This window comes from Simochromis diagramma, unplaced genomic scaffold (assembly GCF_900408965.1).
Source record: "Simochromis diagramma unplaced genomic scaffold, fSimDia1.1 OVJJ01000101.1, whole genome shotgun sequence".
NCBI lineage: Eukaryota > Metazoa > Chordata > Actinopteri > Cichliformes > Cichlidae > Simochromis > Simochromis diagramma.
Window position 1 is genome coordinate 35528 of NW_024387039.1, and position 13890 is coordinate 49417.

Here is a 13890-nt window from a genome sequence, read left to right on the forward strand (position 1 = left end):
AAGTGCTCCAGGACGCTAGGGGCAGTGTTGAGTTTTTGTTACCTAGTGGCTACATAAGCCATGACGTTTCTAATGACCGGATTTGGTGTGTGGCAGTAAAAGGTAAATGAACCTTCTTTTTTTTTTAATTATTTGAATATATATTAGTGTTTGTCTATAAATCAACAACTAATACACATATACTCTCGATTGTGTAATTTAAGTTATGTAGGTAGTTGTGTTTTGGAAGTTCTGTTTTACGCTAGCAACGTAGCTGTTGTGTTGGAAATGCGTTTGTGTATATACACTTTAGCTTAGGTCTGCCCTTTGCCGTTTTAATACTCTATTTTAAAAGAAAAATGCTGTGTCTTTCAGGATAAGAATGTTTTGTCCATATTGTGGCCATAACGTGGGAGAAGTTGTCAAGTTCTGCGGTTCATGTGGCAAACATATTGAGTTTTTGGCGTTTGTCGACAACAGTAAGTATTTCACAAATTACATATTAAAAAAAGGTTGTCTCAACCAGTTCACAAAGCTGCCATTTGGCTGTTTACAGTTTATTTACATTTGAATGCAGTCCTTATGTACTATATTATTTTTATGTTATATAAATTGCATACACGTTATTTTGCAATCATTTAAACCATTAAGGTATATCTGTGAAGATTCTTAGTCGTCCAGGTTAGGGTTATAGTTGTAGACTTTATTTGTCTTGAATTTACTGAGGCCCAAATAAGCAACATATTAATTTAGTTTAATAATGAAACAATACATTGGTTTTAAAATGTCATTGTTATTTAAAACTGCACATTTCTTGTCTGATGATCTATTTTACCATTTCCCATCTTTTTTTTTTTTTTTTTTTAATTCTGTTTATAAGGATCAATTCAAGAAAACATTTCCATCGAAGACCTCATTCAGAAATATTTCAGAGACGGTTACTCCTATAATGAAATTTTGGACATTTTGGCCTCAAAACATAAACAGAAGATCAGTCTGACCACACTTAAATGTAGATTAAGAAGTTTATCACTGTCCCGCAAAAAAGATTACTCAAGTCAGGCCTTGATTCGTGCTGCAATAATAGAAGAGCTGAAGGGACCTGGTCAACATTATGGATACCGTTCAATGTGGCAGACACTGCGTCAGAAACGCCATCTTTCTGTGAAAAGGCATGATGTCATGGTGCTAATGGCAGAGCTCGACCCATCTGGAGTCCAAAAGCGCTCAAGGAAAAAGTTTGTACGAAGAGTTTACGATTCACCTGGACCAAACCACACTTGGCATGTTGATGGATATGACAAATTAAAGCCATATGGTTTGACTATCAGTGGTTGTATTGATGGCTATTCGCGGAAGGTATTATGGTTGGTTTGCGGAGCAACTAACAGCAACCCAGAAGTCATAGCTCAACACTACGTTCAGTGTGCTTCAGAGTTTGGAGTCATACCAGTGCGACTTCGCACAGACTGCGGCACTGAAAATGGGACGATGGCAGCAATGCATTGTGCCTTACGGTCATCTCATCAGGATTTTTTTGCAGGAGCTGCCAGTCATATGTATGGATCTTCAATAACAAATCAAAGAATTGAAAGCTGGTGGTCGTACTTCAGAAAACAGCGGTAGGTTTTAAAATTTTTCAAGAAACAACTATATTAAGCAGATAAAAGTGTGGCTGTAATATATAGTCTGTGATGCAGAAGCCTTGATGTGTATTACACCACCTTTCCTTTATAGCTTCAATGTGTAGCCATTATGTTACATACAAGTATAAGATAGAAAATATAAACTGTAATAGTCAATAAAGAAAGAGAGATGAATAGAAATCCAAAATGCACGCACTTTACGTCAACTCAAGAAACAATTTCATAAATGTAAGAAATAGTGAGGCTTTGAAGGCTGGTGATTTGTGATCTGATGGTATGTTTTTGTCTTTTTTAGAACACAGTTCTGGATGGACCTTTTGAGTGACATGAAGGAAATGCACCTCTTTAATGGTAGTTATGAACACATGTGCTTGGTGCGCTTCATTTTCATGGCTGTGCTTCAGAGGGATCTGGATGAATGCAAAAGAAAGTGGAACACGCACCTGATCCGTCCAGTTAGCCAGTCACGCTGTCCATCTGGTAAACCGGATGTGATGTATTACCTGCCTCATAGGTTTGTATCACTTGTCAATTACAAATGTGAAAAATCAAAATTCTTTAATTTAAGTAGAAATCACAAAAATGACTTTTTTTTTTTTTTTTAGCACCTTTAATCTATAAACGGTAAATGTCCTGTATTTGTATAGCGCTTTTCTAGTCCCTAAGGACCCCAAAGCGCTTTACACAACCAGTCATCCACCCATTCACACACTGGTGATGGCAAGCTACATTGTACCCACAGCCACCCTGGGGCGCACTGATCTATGCACTTGATCATATAGTCTTCTTTTACTGTATGGTCATAAAAAACAGACACCACAGTGTTTGTACCACCAAAAATTTGGACTAAATATGTCTACTTTTTTCACATGTTGATTCCAGTGCTAAAATTTATGAAAAGCTGTTTTATATTATCTCCTTAAATACATAACAAAAATCTGCCAATGTTTTCAGCAACATAACTACCTGTTCAAGACAGGTAGTTACAGGAACTCTGACCACCTTCTATTGTATTCGATGCCATAACACAGCCAATGGTCTTAAGCAAAAGCATATGTTCACTTTAAGCATAGTTCCCCCCCCCTTACAGAGACAAGGATGTTTTTGCATTTTCTTAGTATTTTAATATTAAAGATTTTCCTTGTACAAACTTTTAGGTTTGGTGGACGCGACTGTGGCCTTGCAGTTGGACATCAAGAGCTGAGCCAGTTCAGGATGAGTTCAACTCCCGATTTCTGTGGAGACCCTCACCTACAGGAATATTTTGAAGGACTAAACAGTGGCTTCAGTTCATCCCAGACATTTGAATCTTGTGTGGAGAACTACATCAGACTAAAAAGGCTTGCTGGGTTGTAATGCCAAGGTTCCCACACATCCCAGAACTGTGGATTCCACTTTGTGGTTATAATAATGCACCACCTGCACTTTTGTTAAGGCTAAAAAAAATGTTTTTTGCTTCAAGTAGAACACAATTATAGTTCATCAGTTTATAGTCACTTAAAAAAAATTGCCTTTGTGTTTTTCCAAATAAGAATATCAATTGTGACAGTGCGATCAAATAAATTCTTTCTCCTAACAGATGATATTGTGAAGACTCTCTTAACCTCCACCTTAAATGCAAGACACGTGTTGGTATTATTAGCTTTATTAATACAGGTTGATATAAAATAAAGGAGTAAAAACACTCTAATTTAAGTAATAAGATTTATTGGTAACCTTAACAAGGCAAATTACACTTTGCACTGACATACAAATTGTGTAAAATGTACAATATCTATGAATACTACTATTCACCATTTAGAATAGATATAAAGGGAATTCTTTCTAAAGCTAAGGGTACTAAAAGTAATCATTTCAAATCACAGACATTTACTTTAGCATTGTAACTAAAACAAAGGCCTTGGCCCAACAGATATCTAGTCAATTTCTTTAAACAAACCTTTTTGTATAACAACAAAAACACAGTTGACATGAAGACTACATTACAGTATGAGGATCAAACTGTAAGTCGATCAATACAGACCAAAACCAGGAGAGTTTAATATTCCAAAGTCCATATCATCCTGGAACTGCTTATATGACTGAGCCATTGGTATCACAATGGTGTTTGCACATGTTTTCCCAATTGGGAAACGTGATGCATCACCAAACAGCAATCTTGGTCTTGGTTCCATTCCAGCTGGTGGAATGCTGTTTAGGCCCGTGGCAAACATCAGTATGTCTTGTAGGGAGACTGCTGTTTTGGTATCTAGAATTAAATAGAATGTAGCTAAAGATAAATCTTTATTTTCTAAAAATTTCAAATACAAAGCAGAATATCAGAAACTTGGATCCTCAAATGTTCCAAAGTATTATGTTTTTCCTTTTTTTCCAAGATTAATAGCACAAATACCTGTTCTATAGCAGAAATATCACCTGACAGTTTAAACTTAAAAAACATCATAAAAGTAATATTCATGAAAGAGCTGCTTTATTGGTTTGCACTGATCGTAGTAATTTGTTTGCAGTACAAGTTTTGTATTATACAAACCTTCAGCGTCTATCAGATAGTCTCGCCAGAATCCAAGCACCCTGGTTTCTTCCTGCCGTCTTGAACTGCCAGGTTCGCTCAGGACCACAGCAAACATGTCCTCTAAAAAGTCAGATGTCAGTGGCTCTGGTCTTGAGCACATGAAGGGTTGGAACAACAAAGGATGCTGCTGCAGGGCATGGATTACACCAAGTGTTGCGAGGCCATCCTTAAATCTATAAGGGGAAAATTGTCATCAGCACTACAATAAAAACATGAAAAACACTTTTTGAATGTTTTATTTTAATTATTCCAAAAGCACAATGAATTTTAAATACTTTATTGATCCTAGGGGGAAATTAGATCTCAGCATTTAACCCATCACCCTTGGGGTGAGCAGTGAGTTAGTGCTGGCTGTCTTACTCAAGGACACACCTGGTGTGTGTGCTCTCATCAAACGTGCTACCTTCTGAATCCCAGTCTGTTTTATCCATTGCTCCACCATGCCACCTTCAGAATTTATATTTTAACATCTGCATTTGTATTCATCAGCAAGGGAATGTTGCAAACTGGAGCTTAACTTACTTCAGCCACAATGTTGCAAATGCATTTTCAGCCAGTACAGTACGGTTTATTCTCAATAAAACCAATAATGTAAAAGATCAAACCACCTACAAACATCAAATTTGCACTGGATTTTTTAAAGTACCTGCCTAAACATGGTCACTAGCTGAACTAGTGTTTGCAGCTTTGTCCGTTTTATGTGGGGACTGATAAGTAACAAGAATTCTAATAGAATAAGTGTTCAAAAGTTTGAAATTTGATCTCTGTCCTTGCAGCTTCACATGATTTTTTCTATACTGAATAAACCACATGCATGATAACTCAAAACCTTTTTGCAAACATTAGTATAACAAACACAAGTATAATTAACCATGGAAACAATAAATAAAAAGGCAAGATGCAAAACTGTAAAATTAAGCAAAAACATACAAATTATTAGAAAAAAAATAGGCAGACCACTTCTGTAGCTGTGGTCTGTTATCAATTCAGTATAGTGTTGCTTACGGTTTAAAAACAATTTTGTTAAAAAACTATTATTAAAATAGTGTAGCTACATTGCCCCATTATTTTGTATCAGTCCAAATACTTACAAATATGTTACCTTTGGATTGAGAAGTGGTTGCGGTATATGATGTACCACCTAAGGTAGTCCTTAATGATGTTGCCTTTACCATCTAAAGAGTCCAGAAATCCATAGCAGCCAGCTGTCTGCAATAAGCTGCAATGCATTTCAATGCACCCATGGAGTTCCTTCAGCGTTGCAGCATTGGATATCTAGTGTTTACATAAGAAAAAAGAAAATTGCAGTATCACAGGTTGTTGTGCATGACGTTCACATCAAAATTATTTTAAATGTAATTACTAGTGCACTTCAATGTTTGGTCTATATTTTAAAGCATGTTATTCTGGTATTGTTTTCTACTCCTGTACTTAAAGTCAAACATTTATCTTTGTTCATAATTAACAAACATCGGTACACTTAGCATGCTGATTAAAATTACAACTACTTTGGAGCACAGTGTTACAGTCCAATGTGCAATTAACACATCAATCTTTGTGATAACAAAAGAAATTGTAGTTTTAAAATAGAATATTTAAATCAACATACTTCCAACAGAAAAGCTTTTGTAGCTTCATCAGTTACATCTTCAATTGTGACCTCCACCACATCAGACTTTGTTGTCCCAATCAGATGCTGGTAGAGTGTCTTGGAGAGGAAGGCAGGCCCTGGACCACCATGTACCAATGATGTGGCAATCATTCTGCCAGCAAGGAAATATTCATCCTCTCTTGCAGCTGGTAATGGATGTATTTAGTTAGTTATGCTAAAATAATGCTTTAAATTAAATGCCTTTTTATTTTAATAAACAATGAATCATCCAAGCTTAACTTCAGAATGTATTAATTTAATTTTATAGTCAGATGGTATAACTTTCTCACCAGCGCTGTCAAATGTAAGAAATTTGCTGTCCTCAGGTCCATCAAATATTCGTCGTGATCTAAGGCATTTCATTAATAATGTCAAAAATTCACGTTTAGGACCACCATTATCCATTCCATCTTCACGCTGTCCTGCATCATCGCTGAACTTCACAAGTATATCATCAGTTGGGTTGTAAGACACACGTCTAAAGCCCCGAGCTGCTCCGTCCCAAACATTTGCTCTGTTTATATTAAATCTGCTGACAGATGTTTTTATTGTCTTAGACGCCAGCTCTTCAAGTACTTCTGCAGCAGTCAGGCCATTTGTACTAGAACATAAAAAAATTATTTAATATCACATAAAATGAGGATGTTAATACTCACTTTTAGCATATTTACATTCTCACATTTAAATGTATACTTACCTTTGTGTTTCACTCTCATCCTTTTCGATGAGAACTTCTTTGTCTGAGTCACTATCAATTACAATCGGTGCATAAACACTTGTGTATGTGCTGCAATAAAAAACATTTAGTGGGCAAAGTAGAACATTTCTTAAAATCTAAAGTTAACTAAGATTTTATTGGTCTAGTGTCTCAATACACAAATTTCTGTGTCCAAAACATACCTGTAGCAGGGACCTTGAGTCTAAATATCAAAAATATATGAACAGTTAATATATTTTATGTTTGTAGCCTGTATGACAATTATTAATGACATTTTTCAGAGTCTTACTTCAGAAGAAGTTTGCAAGTTTGACCCCCTGTAAAGAATTTAAATAATTTCAGAATTTACAATATAATACATAATAATGTATTTTGGCTCCTCACTATTCACGGTCGCCGCAGTGTATCCTCCACAATACAAAACTTACCTATTTCTTGAAGGTGCTCTTTCCGGGGTGCTGTGATTATCTGGAAAATCCCATACCTGATAAGTAGTAAAATAAGCTTAACAGCACTTTTTAAAACTTTAAACTTTTCTTGATTATATTGGTGTATACAAACACAGACACACACACACACACACACACACACACACAAAACAATGGTAAAGAAAAAAAGACTAACCACAGTGTCCGACAGTGGGCTTTCTACTGCTTTTACTTGAACTTCATTGTCCTCTTCAGATTCACACTCTGTGTTGCAATCTGCAAATATTCAATGATTCAAAACATACAGTCTAATTTAAATATATGTATGTATTGAAAGCTATATCGAACAATTAGCAAACATATAGAACACTTTGGCTATAAATCACAATTTAAATATATTTAAAATCTGTGGCAAAACCATGTCACTCTCTGATCAACATTTTTTTGAAAAATCTTGAATTATTTTTAATATCGAAAATTTATGATTGTCACTGCATTATCAGAATCACTAACCATAATTTAAGAAGTCATCATGGTTGCAAATGTAGAGAGTTACTCTTTGATAGGCCTTCCCTATGGCATCCTTGTATTTTTGGATGTTGAAAGGGGTGTTGGTTCCAGGAATTGTGTTAACTTCCCTTGCATCAGGGTATAGCAGTACATAGGGTCCATCGGCCATGTCCTGGTTAAAGTCCTTATGTTTTTTCACGCCGGCAGACAAGATTTGCTCAGTTGACCAGTGAGAATGAACATCAACTGGAAGTGACTTTCCTCGAACAGGTCTTATACCATCACTGGTCCTTCTCATGATGCCAATCTGTATCTAGGAATGAGATTAACAATAACATGTTTTTACATCTTTGCTCCTACATGGTGTTCCCTGTCTTCCATTTTATTTCTGATCTGTAGTTGTGATCCAGCTGTGCTGTGACTCAAAAGACAACATTAGCGACTAAATATAGTTTTAACAGGGGGCATATATTATTGAAGGAATGTTGACCAAAGGCTGACAATTAAGAAATTCTGATCAGGTTAACAATTGTAAGCCCTGTATCAGTGGTGAACTACAATCCCCAAGAGCGGCAACTAGATCGTTTCTAGTTTCTTCAACGTTCCCCGAGAAACACTAATGTCCAAGGTTGTGATTAGCTGAACACACCATATGCAGGTAATAAACAGCAATCAGCCTCAAAGTAAATTAAACAGAGATAGTCTGGGGGGGTCCATAGCTGTAGAGGACATAGTTGGCCACCCTTGCAATATATACAGTTCCTTTCATATGCATATGGAAATTTACAGCGATGCCTTGGCAGTGCTACAGGTAATTTGGATTTTGTATTAGCAACAAAAGTGGTCAACTTCCACGTTCAAATTTATGACATACCTTAATTGGTTTCTGGTCCTTCTGTTCCTGGTGTTTCTTTGAAAAAAATGCCTTTCTTTCCCTTTCTTTCACATCCCTAAATTTTCTAAATGACTCCACTAATGATTTCCCAGCTATAAACAGAAAAAAAAATTATTATTTTAGGGAACGGACAGTTAAGAAGATTTATTTAATACAAATATGTTTTTTACCCTGTGTAGTCTGTATAGTTGTGCCAGTCAGGATGCTGGAACTGGTAGATGGAAGAGCTGCTGCCTCTTCACCAAGGGCAGGATTTCTCGACACAGTGCTGGTGATGTCCTTTAAAAACTTGATGTTTTTACCACATAGACTACAAAAGGCAGGACTGTCTGCCAAGAGGTGTCCACAGAAGGGACAGTACATCTGTAAAAATGACCCCATCAAATGTTTTACAAAATTAAGATTCACTACAACCCACAGAAAATACAAGTATTTCACATCTTACATTAAGACTCCTGAACCAAAAACATTACACTTAGATTTTTATAACCTCACTTGCAAATACTTGTTTGACCATGAGAATGTTTTTCAATCAATTACTCAGAGCAAAATATTCAAATAAGATTACATATTTTATCTTAACTTTCATTCTATATATGTATATAAACGGCACAGCATGCTACTTTTTATGTTTAGCAAGGGACAGAAATCGCTAAAACATGACGTTTTCATACTTTTATCCATTTTTTTAAACCAGTTCTCCATGAGCAAAGCATAAACCAAGCGTTCATAGTAATAAAAAAACAACAACAATCAAACTAACAACAGTTTGCACATTACCTTTATTATGAGGCGTGGTTGGTCTATCCTTGCTGGTGTTTTCTGCTGGTATCCATCTCCGTGTGTTTGCAACAAATTTGCCGTTTATTTTGCAAATCGAGCTCAACACTGCCCCTAGCGTCCTGGAGCACTTCCGTTGTGCTTTGTATTTTGCGTGTGTTTTGTATTTTGCGTGTGTTTTGGATTTTGCGTGTGTTTTGTATTTTGCGTGTGCTTTGTATTTTGCGTGTGTTTTGTATTTTGCGTGTGCTTTGTATTTTGCGTGTGTTTTGTATTTTGCATGTGTTTTTGATTTTGCATTTGTTTTTGATTTTGCATGTGCTTTGTATTTTGCATGTGCTTTGTATTTTGCATGTGTTTTGTATTTTGCATGTGTTTTGTATTTTGCGTGTGCTTTGTCTCTAGGGGCCACCGTAAGAAATCCCTTCAAGGGATCATCACCTCTACCAACAGCAACTTTTGTAACATGTGACCATACCACTGCTTCTGTTACATATTTTCTACAAGCATTTCAAACAGAGCTTACACGAATGTATGGAAGCAGGGCAAACAAAAGGCCAGTAATGATCATATGTGATGGCTCACTGGTGCTTCTCCAGTCCATTGCTGTAACATTCTGCAGAGCAAGTTTGGAAGACCTTTTGGAGCGATGCTTCCAGGTTATCACAGGACAGTTAGACACGGATAACTTCAACATACCCATTCTCCACCGGTGTTTGAGTCACATCATGAAGAACGCAAAGGATCTTTGCAAAAAGAGGTGTTTGTGCTAGAGTCTGTGAGTACGATTGTTATTTTTCTGTTTTAAGTATTTCTTTGGTGTTAGTGTTCTTGCCCTTGTAGTTATTGTTGACTTGCTAATTCATCTCTATTATAATTATATTTTGTTAATGTTGTTTCTGCTAATGATTAGACTTTGTTTGTGTTTAGTATGCATGCTTATTGTTTATATGCTTTTTTTCACTATAGACTACAGAAACACTACAAATTTGGTATGCACGTTTTTGGATTACTGGCCTGTTCTTCAGACTTGAAAGACATGGATGGCATCATTATAAGTGCAACAGTTGTTTTCAAAAGTCCATGCAGTGGACCAGAAGTAGCGATGCGCGAATCATGAACGAATCGTTCAATACTCGCGCATCACTTTACTGACTCATGAATCATGATTGACAAGCCCAACTGACTCACTGACTCATCCCTGTTGCTGTTAGCAGCAATGTATCTAGCTTATAATTAAAATTGTGTAGAAAAACACAACATCCAGTATCGTAACAAAAAAATTTCTGCTCTGAACTGGAAGAAAAAACCTGAGTAGAAGCTCAAATCAAGAAAATAGCTCCTCAGTTCACAGTAGCATCGCTCTGCTAACATGCTAACAGCACATTTGAGCTACTCACCCCCTCCCTCCTGTGCTGAGTCATAGAGCGAACGAATCACTCACTCACTCACTCACTAACCCCCTCCTTCCTGTGCTGAATCGTAAGCCTAAGCGAATCACTCAGGACTCACGAACCCCCTCCCTCCTGGCTCACAGCTCCTTCTTCTTCTTCTTGGTTGGCAACCAATGTTAAGGCGCATTACCGCCCCCTGGCTCACAGCTCAGTGGACATTTAGATGAGAAAATATATATTTAACACATTTAAGGAAAATACTAATAAAATAAAATAAAATAAATGTTTATTAAGCAATTTTGAAAGGAAATTGCTTAATTTAAGAAATGTTTTTGCTCTTTTTTGCTCTATAAAATAGTCGTTTTCTTTTAGAATCATTCATCTTAGCAGTAGGATTTACATGAAAAGAGAAACAAATTAAGTTTGAGTGAAAATGTACATTTTTTGCACTCTCTGGTCGACTGACTCAGTGAATCAAATGACTCAAACAACCCGATTCACTTTGGTGAGTGACTCATTAAAACTCGATTCAGTAAAAAGAATCAAATTTACCATCACTAACCAGAAGTGAAAAAACACCTGCAGAACCTCAAAATGCTGATCGATCAGACGGGGAATGGGGATGCTGAAGAAATTCAGCTTGGATTTCAATGGTTAAGATATTAATTGTGTTCATGATATAGTGTGGCACCAATAACATCGTTTTGTAGTACATTTCTGTGTTTTTAAAACAGATTAAGACTTTCTTTAAGAATCAAAAAACATTGTAATTATGTGATATTTAAATTTTTATTTCAGACAGATATAGGTCATTCATCACTTAAACAGTACTTTGCTGAAGTAATTGCCAGTGCCCACCTTGATGTGACTGGACCACCGAATGTGTACTATGCACCAGCATTCATTTCAAGTATTTCAAAGTACTTTCTACCACATGCTACCTTGTGGTCAGGAATGCTGCTTGGTATGTCTTGTTTTGGTCAATCAACACTTATATGTAGTTACTGAAGTGCTTTATTGATTAAAAATTCTGTTTTTCTTTAGGAGACCTTGGACGGCATGGGAAAGGCTCAGCGTATGGCTTTCTCAGTAAACGGTACAATAGTGGGTCGCAGTTGAAGAAGCAGGTAGAATAAGTTAATACAGTAAAAGAAACATTATGCTGAATTTGGCCAAAGTGTAAATGATGTCATTACCATTTTCAGAACTACACTGAAGACAATCGAACGCAAGGGATCATGGAAAAAAGTCAATGGGACCTGAAACGGATTCGCTTTGAACGAAGGCGTCTCACTAGACTAGATGACTTTGTGCAGATATATCAAAGGAAACATGATGCTCTTCTCCGAGAATATGGCGATGTAGGCAAAAAAGGATGAAGGTGAGGTTTAAAGAGGATAATTAAAATTTTGGGACAGATTTGGTGCAGTTTTTACACAACGAAAGTCATTCGCACTGGTGTTGTTGAATTTATCAAATCTGTAATGTATATTCCCATTCACATTAGAAATTGTCTGTTTTTTGTGCATGCTTTAGTCTAAAATGTCTTTGGTACTGTCGTTGTGACTTTGTGTTATTAAAAAAAATGTTCTCAACTGCATTACATGTGGTTAGAATGACATTTCTGATGTGATAAATATAGGAGATTATTTGACTAACAACTGTAATTAAACAAAAGACAGGAAGCATTAAGCATTTTACGGTCCAATAAATTGGGATTACAGTAAATGTCCTTGACGGTTTGCATGTTCGTAATCTTTTTTACATGAAGATCAGATCTAAAAAAGTATTGTTAATTATTTCAAAATTATACTTTTCAGTCTTACCGAGTGGAGACCGAGAAGTGGAAGAAAAAAAAGTAGAAAACAAAAAGGCTTCTATGTAACTCCTCTGATGGGAAAACGAGTCAAACAGGTAAGGTATCATCATTTTTTCTTTCATCTATGCATGTCATTAAAACATTTTCTATTTGAAAGGTTGTGTGTTGTAATCAAATTTAAATGTATGCTTTGCTTTTTTTTACAATTGTTCAATTAGGCTTGTAAAAATACTGTAATCGTACTGTAATTCTCTTTATGCTCCTGTGATTTAATTCATTTTATGCATGTTTATGAAAGTAAATAACGATGTTAACTATACATAAATGTACAGTAATTATAACTCATCTATGTGTTAAAAATGTTTTGTATACATCAAATAACCATGTTATGTGCCATAATACATTTTAGAATTAAAAACATCATTAGTCTTTCACAGCTTTTAGGAAAACTTTGGTAATGAAAATCATGATATAGTAAGCTCCACACATGGCAACAGCTACCCAGAAAATACTTGATGTTAGTGAAATAATTAGCATTATTGTTAGTTATTGCTGTTGTAGAAGACCATTTATATCACTTAACATTTTGTTTGTAAATGCAGTAACATATAAACACAGACAAAGACTGTATATTGTCTAAACCTATGTATGTATTATAGATCGAGAATAATGTAAGTTCTGCTAAAGACATACATTTTCATGTGTGTTCTGTAAGTATTCTGTGTTCTTCCATGTAAAGTTGTAATTTTATTATTTTTATAAAAGATCATCAAGAAGAACCACCACACTCAGATGTGCCCACAGAGCAGACTGAAGCGGTCACTAAACAGGTTGAGATATATATATATATATATATATATATATTTTAATTGTATAAACCAAACTATTATTATGATTAATGATTTTAGTTTGTTATTTTTTTATGTATAAACACAAACCCTTAATTATCATTTTAAGAGGTTGCTAGTAAATATTTATTAAGGGAACCTTCTAAAAGAAAAGCAAGCTTTCTTCTTATTTAAATACTTTGAAAGTAGTTCTCCCGGATGCTCCTCGAAGAAGCCTTGAGAACAACACCACCAATGGCCAAATTACATCCCTGAACAGTGACAATATATTTTTGTTTTTAATCATTGGCTGTAGATATTAATATTGTATCTCTGTACTCATATTCTCATAACCTACAGATGATGATATGAATGAAAAAATGTAATTTTACGATTCATCACCCATTAAAAACTGTGGCCACTGATGTTTTTAATTTTGCATATCACAGTCAGTGAGCCATATTTCGCTTCATTGATTCTTACTTCTTGGCAGTCGTTCCTGTTTTTGATCCGATAATCTTGAAGGGCAGCCATAATACTGGTTCATATCATGACTTATGTTCGTAGGTTCCTTTGTTCTTAGAGCAACTAAAAAGTTCGAGTTAATTGGGTTGTCAAGAAGTCACTTCATTTTCTCAGAATAATGTCAGTCGGTAGTATTCGAGTAAGAA

The 13890-nt window shown here is 35.6% G+C and overlaps 2 protein-coding genes and 1 long non-coding RNA gene across 5 annotated transcripts; 2 read left to right on the forward strand and 1 right to left on the reverse strand.

Moving 5' to 3' along the window:
* Positions 1 to 62: 62 nt before the first annotated feature.
* LOC120741035 lies at positions 63 to 3207 on the forward strand. 2 transcript variants are annotated; one of them, XM_040043625.1, is made up of 5 exons: positions 63 to 102; positions 355 to 458; positions 860 to 1601; positions 1921 to 2139; positions 2783 to 3207. In XM_040043625.1, the coding sequence occupies exons 2-5, from the start codon at positions 362 to 364 to the stop codon at positions 2979 to 2981; spliced, it is 1257 nt and encodes a 418-aa protein (XP_039899559.1). In that variant the 5' UTR covers positions 63 to 102; positions 355 to 361; the 3' UTR covers positions 2982 to 3207. The 2 variants fall into 2 exon arrangements, with proteins under 2 accessions (XP_039899559.1, XP_039899560.1); XM_040043626.1 differs by lacking the exon at positions 63 to 102 and having other exon boundaries at positions 192 to 458.
* Positions 3208 to 3435: 228 nt separating this feature from the next.
* Positions 3436 to 9354, reverse strand: LOC120741033 (G2/M phase-specific E3 ubiquitin-protein ligase-like). Of its 2 annotated transcripts, XM_040043624.1 has the most exons (14): positions 9180 to 9354; positions 8570 to 8762; positions 8379 to 8491; positions 7508 to 7817; positions 7191 to 7270; positions 6995 to 7050; positions 6856 to 6883; positions 6749 to 6768; positions 6546 to 6635; positions 6139 to 6449; positions 5807 to 5994; positions 5300 to 5472; positions 4156 to 4370; positions 3436 to 3873 (listed from the first exon to the last, which is right to left on the reverse strand). In XM_040043624.1, exons 2-14 carry the CDS (start codon positions 8760 to 8762, stop codon positions 3638 to 3640), a joined length of 2013 nt encoding a protein of 670 aa, XP_039899558.1. In that variant the 5' UTR covers positions 9180 to 9354; the 3' UTR covers positions 3436 to 3637. The 2 variants fall into 2 exon arrangements, with proteins under 2 accessions (XP_039899558.1, XP_039899556.1); XM_040043622.1 differs by lacking the exon at positions 9180 to 9354 and having other exon boundaries at positions 3437 to 3873; positions 8570 to 9126.
* Positions 9355 to 11062: 1708 nt separating this feature from the next.
* Positions 11063 to 11854, forward strand: LOC120741028. Its single transcript, XR_005697540.1, has 3 exons — positions 11063 to 11537; positions 11618 to 11700; positions 11779 to 11854. It is a non-coding gene; the product is annotated as an uncharacterized LOC120741028 (long non-coding RNA).
* The last annotated feature ends 2036 nt before the right edge of the window (positions 11855 to 13890 follow it).

Bases quoted from the DNA above. Each gene is read 5' to 3' on its own strand.
- LOC120741035 (XM_040043625.1), top strand. From the start codon at position 362: ATGTTTTGTCCATATTGTGGCCATAACGTGGGAGAAGTTGTCAAGTTC. The intron at 459-859 runs GTAAGTATTTCA...TCTGTTTATAAG, and splicing joins TTTGGCGTTTGTCGACAACA to GATCAATTCAAGAAAACATT. The intron at 2,140-2,782 runs GTTTGTATCACT...ACAAACTTTTAG, and splicing joins ATGTATTACCTGCCTCATAG to GTTTGGTGGACGCGACTGTG.
- LOC120741033 (XM_040043622.1), bottom strand. From the start codon at position 8,780: ATGGGGTCATTTTTACAGATGTACTGTCCCTTCTGTGGACACCTCTTG. The intron at 7,818-8,378 runs GTATGTCATAAA...TCTCATTCCTAG, and splicing joins AGGACCAGAAACCAATTAAG to ATACAGATTGGCATCATGAG. The intron at 6,769-6,855 runs GTAAGACTCTGA...TTTGATATTTAG, and splicing joins ACTTGCAAACTTCTTCTGAA to ACTCAAGGTCCCTGCTACAG.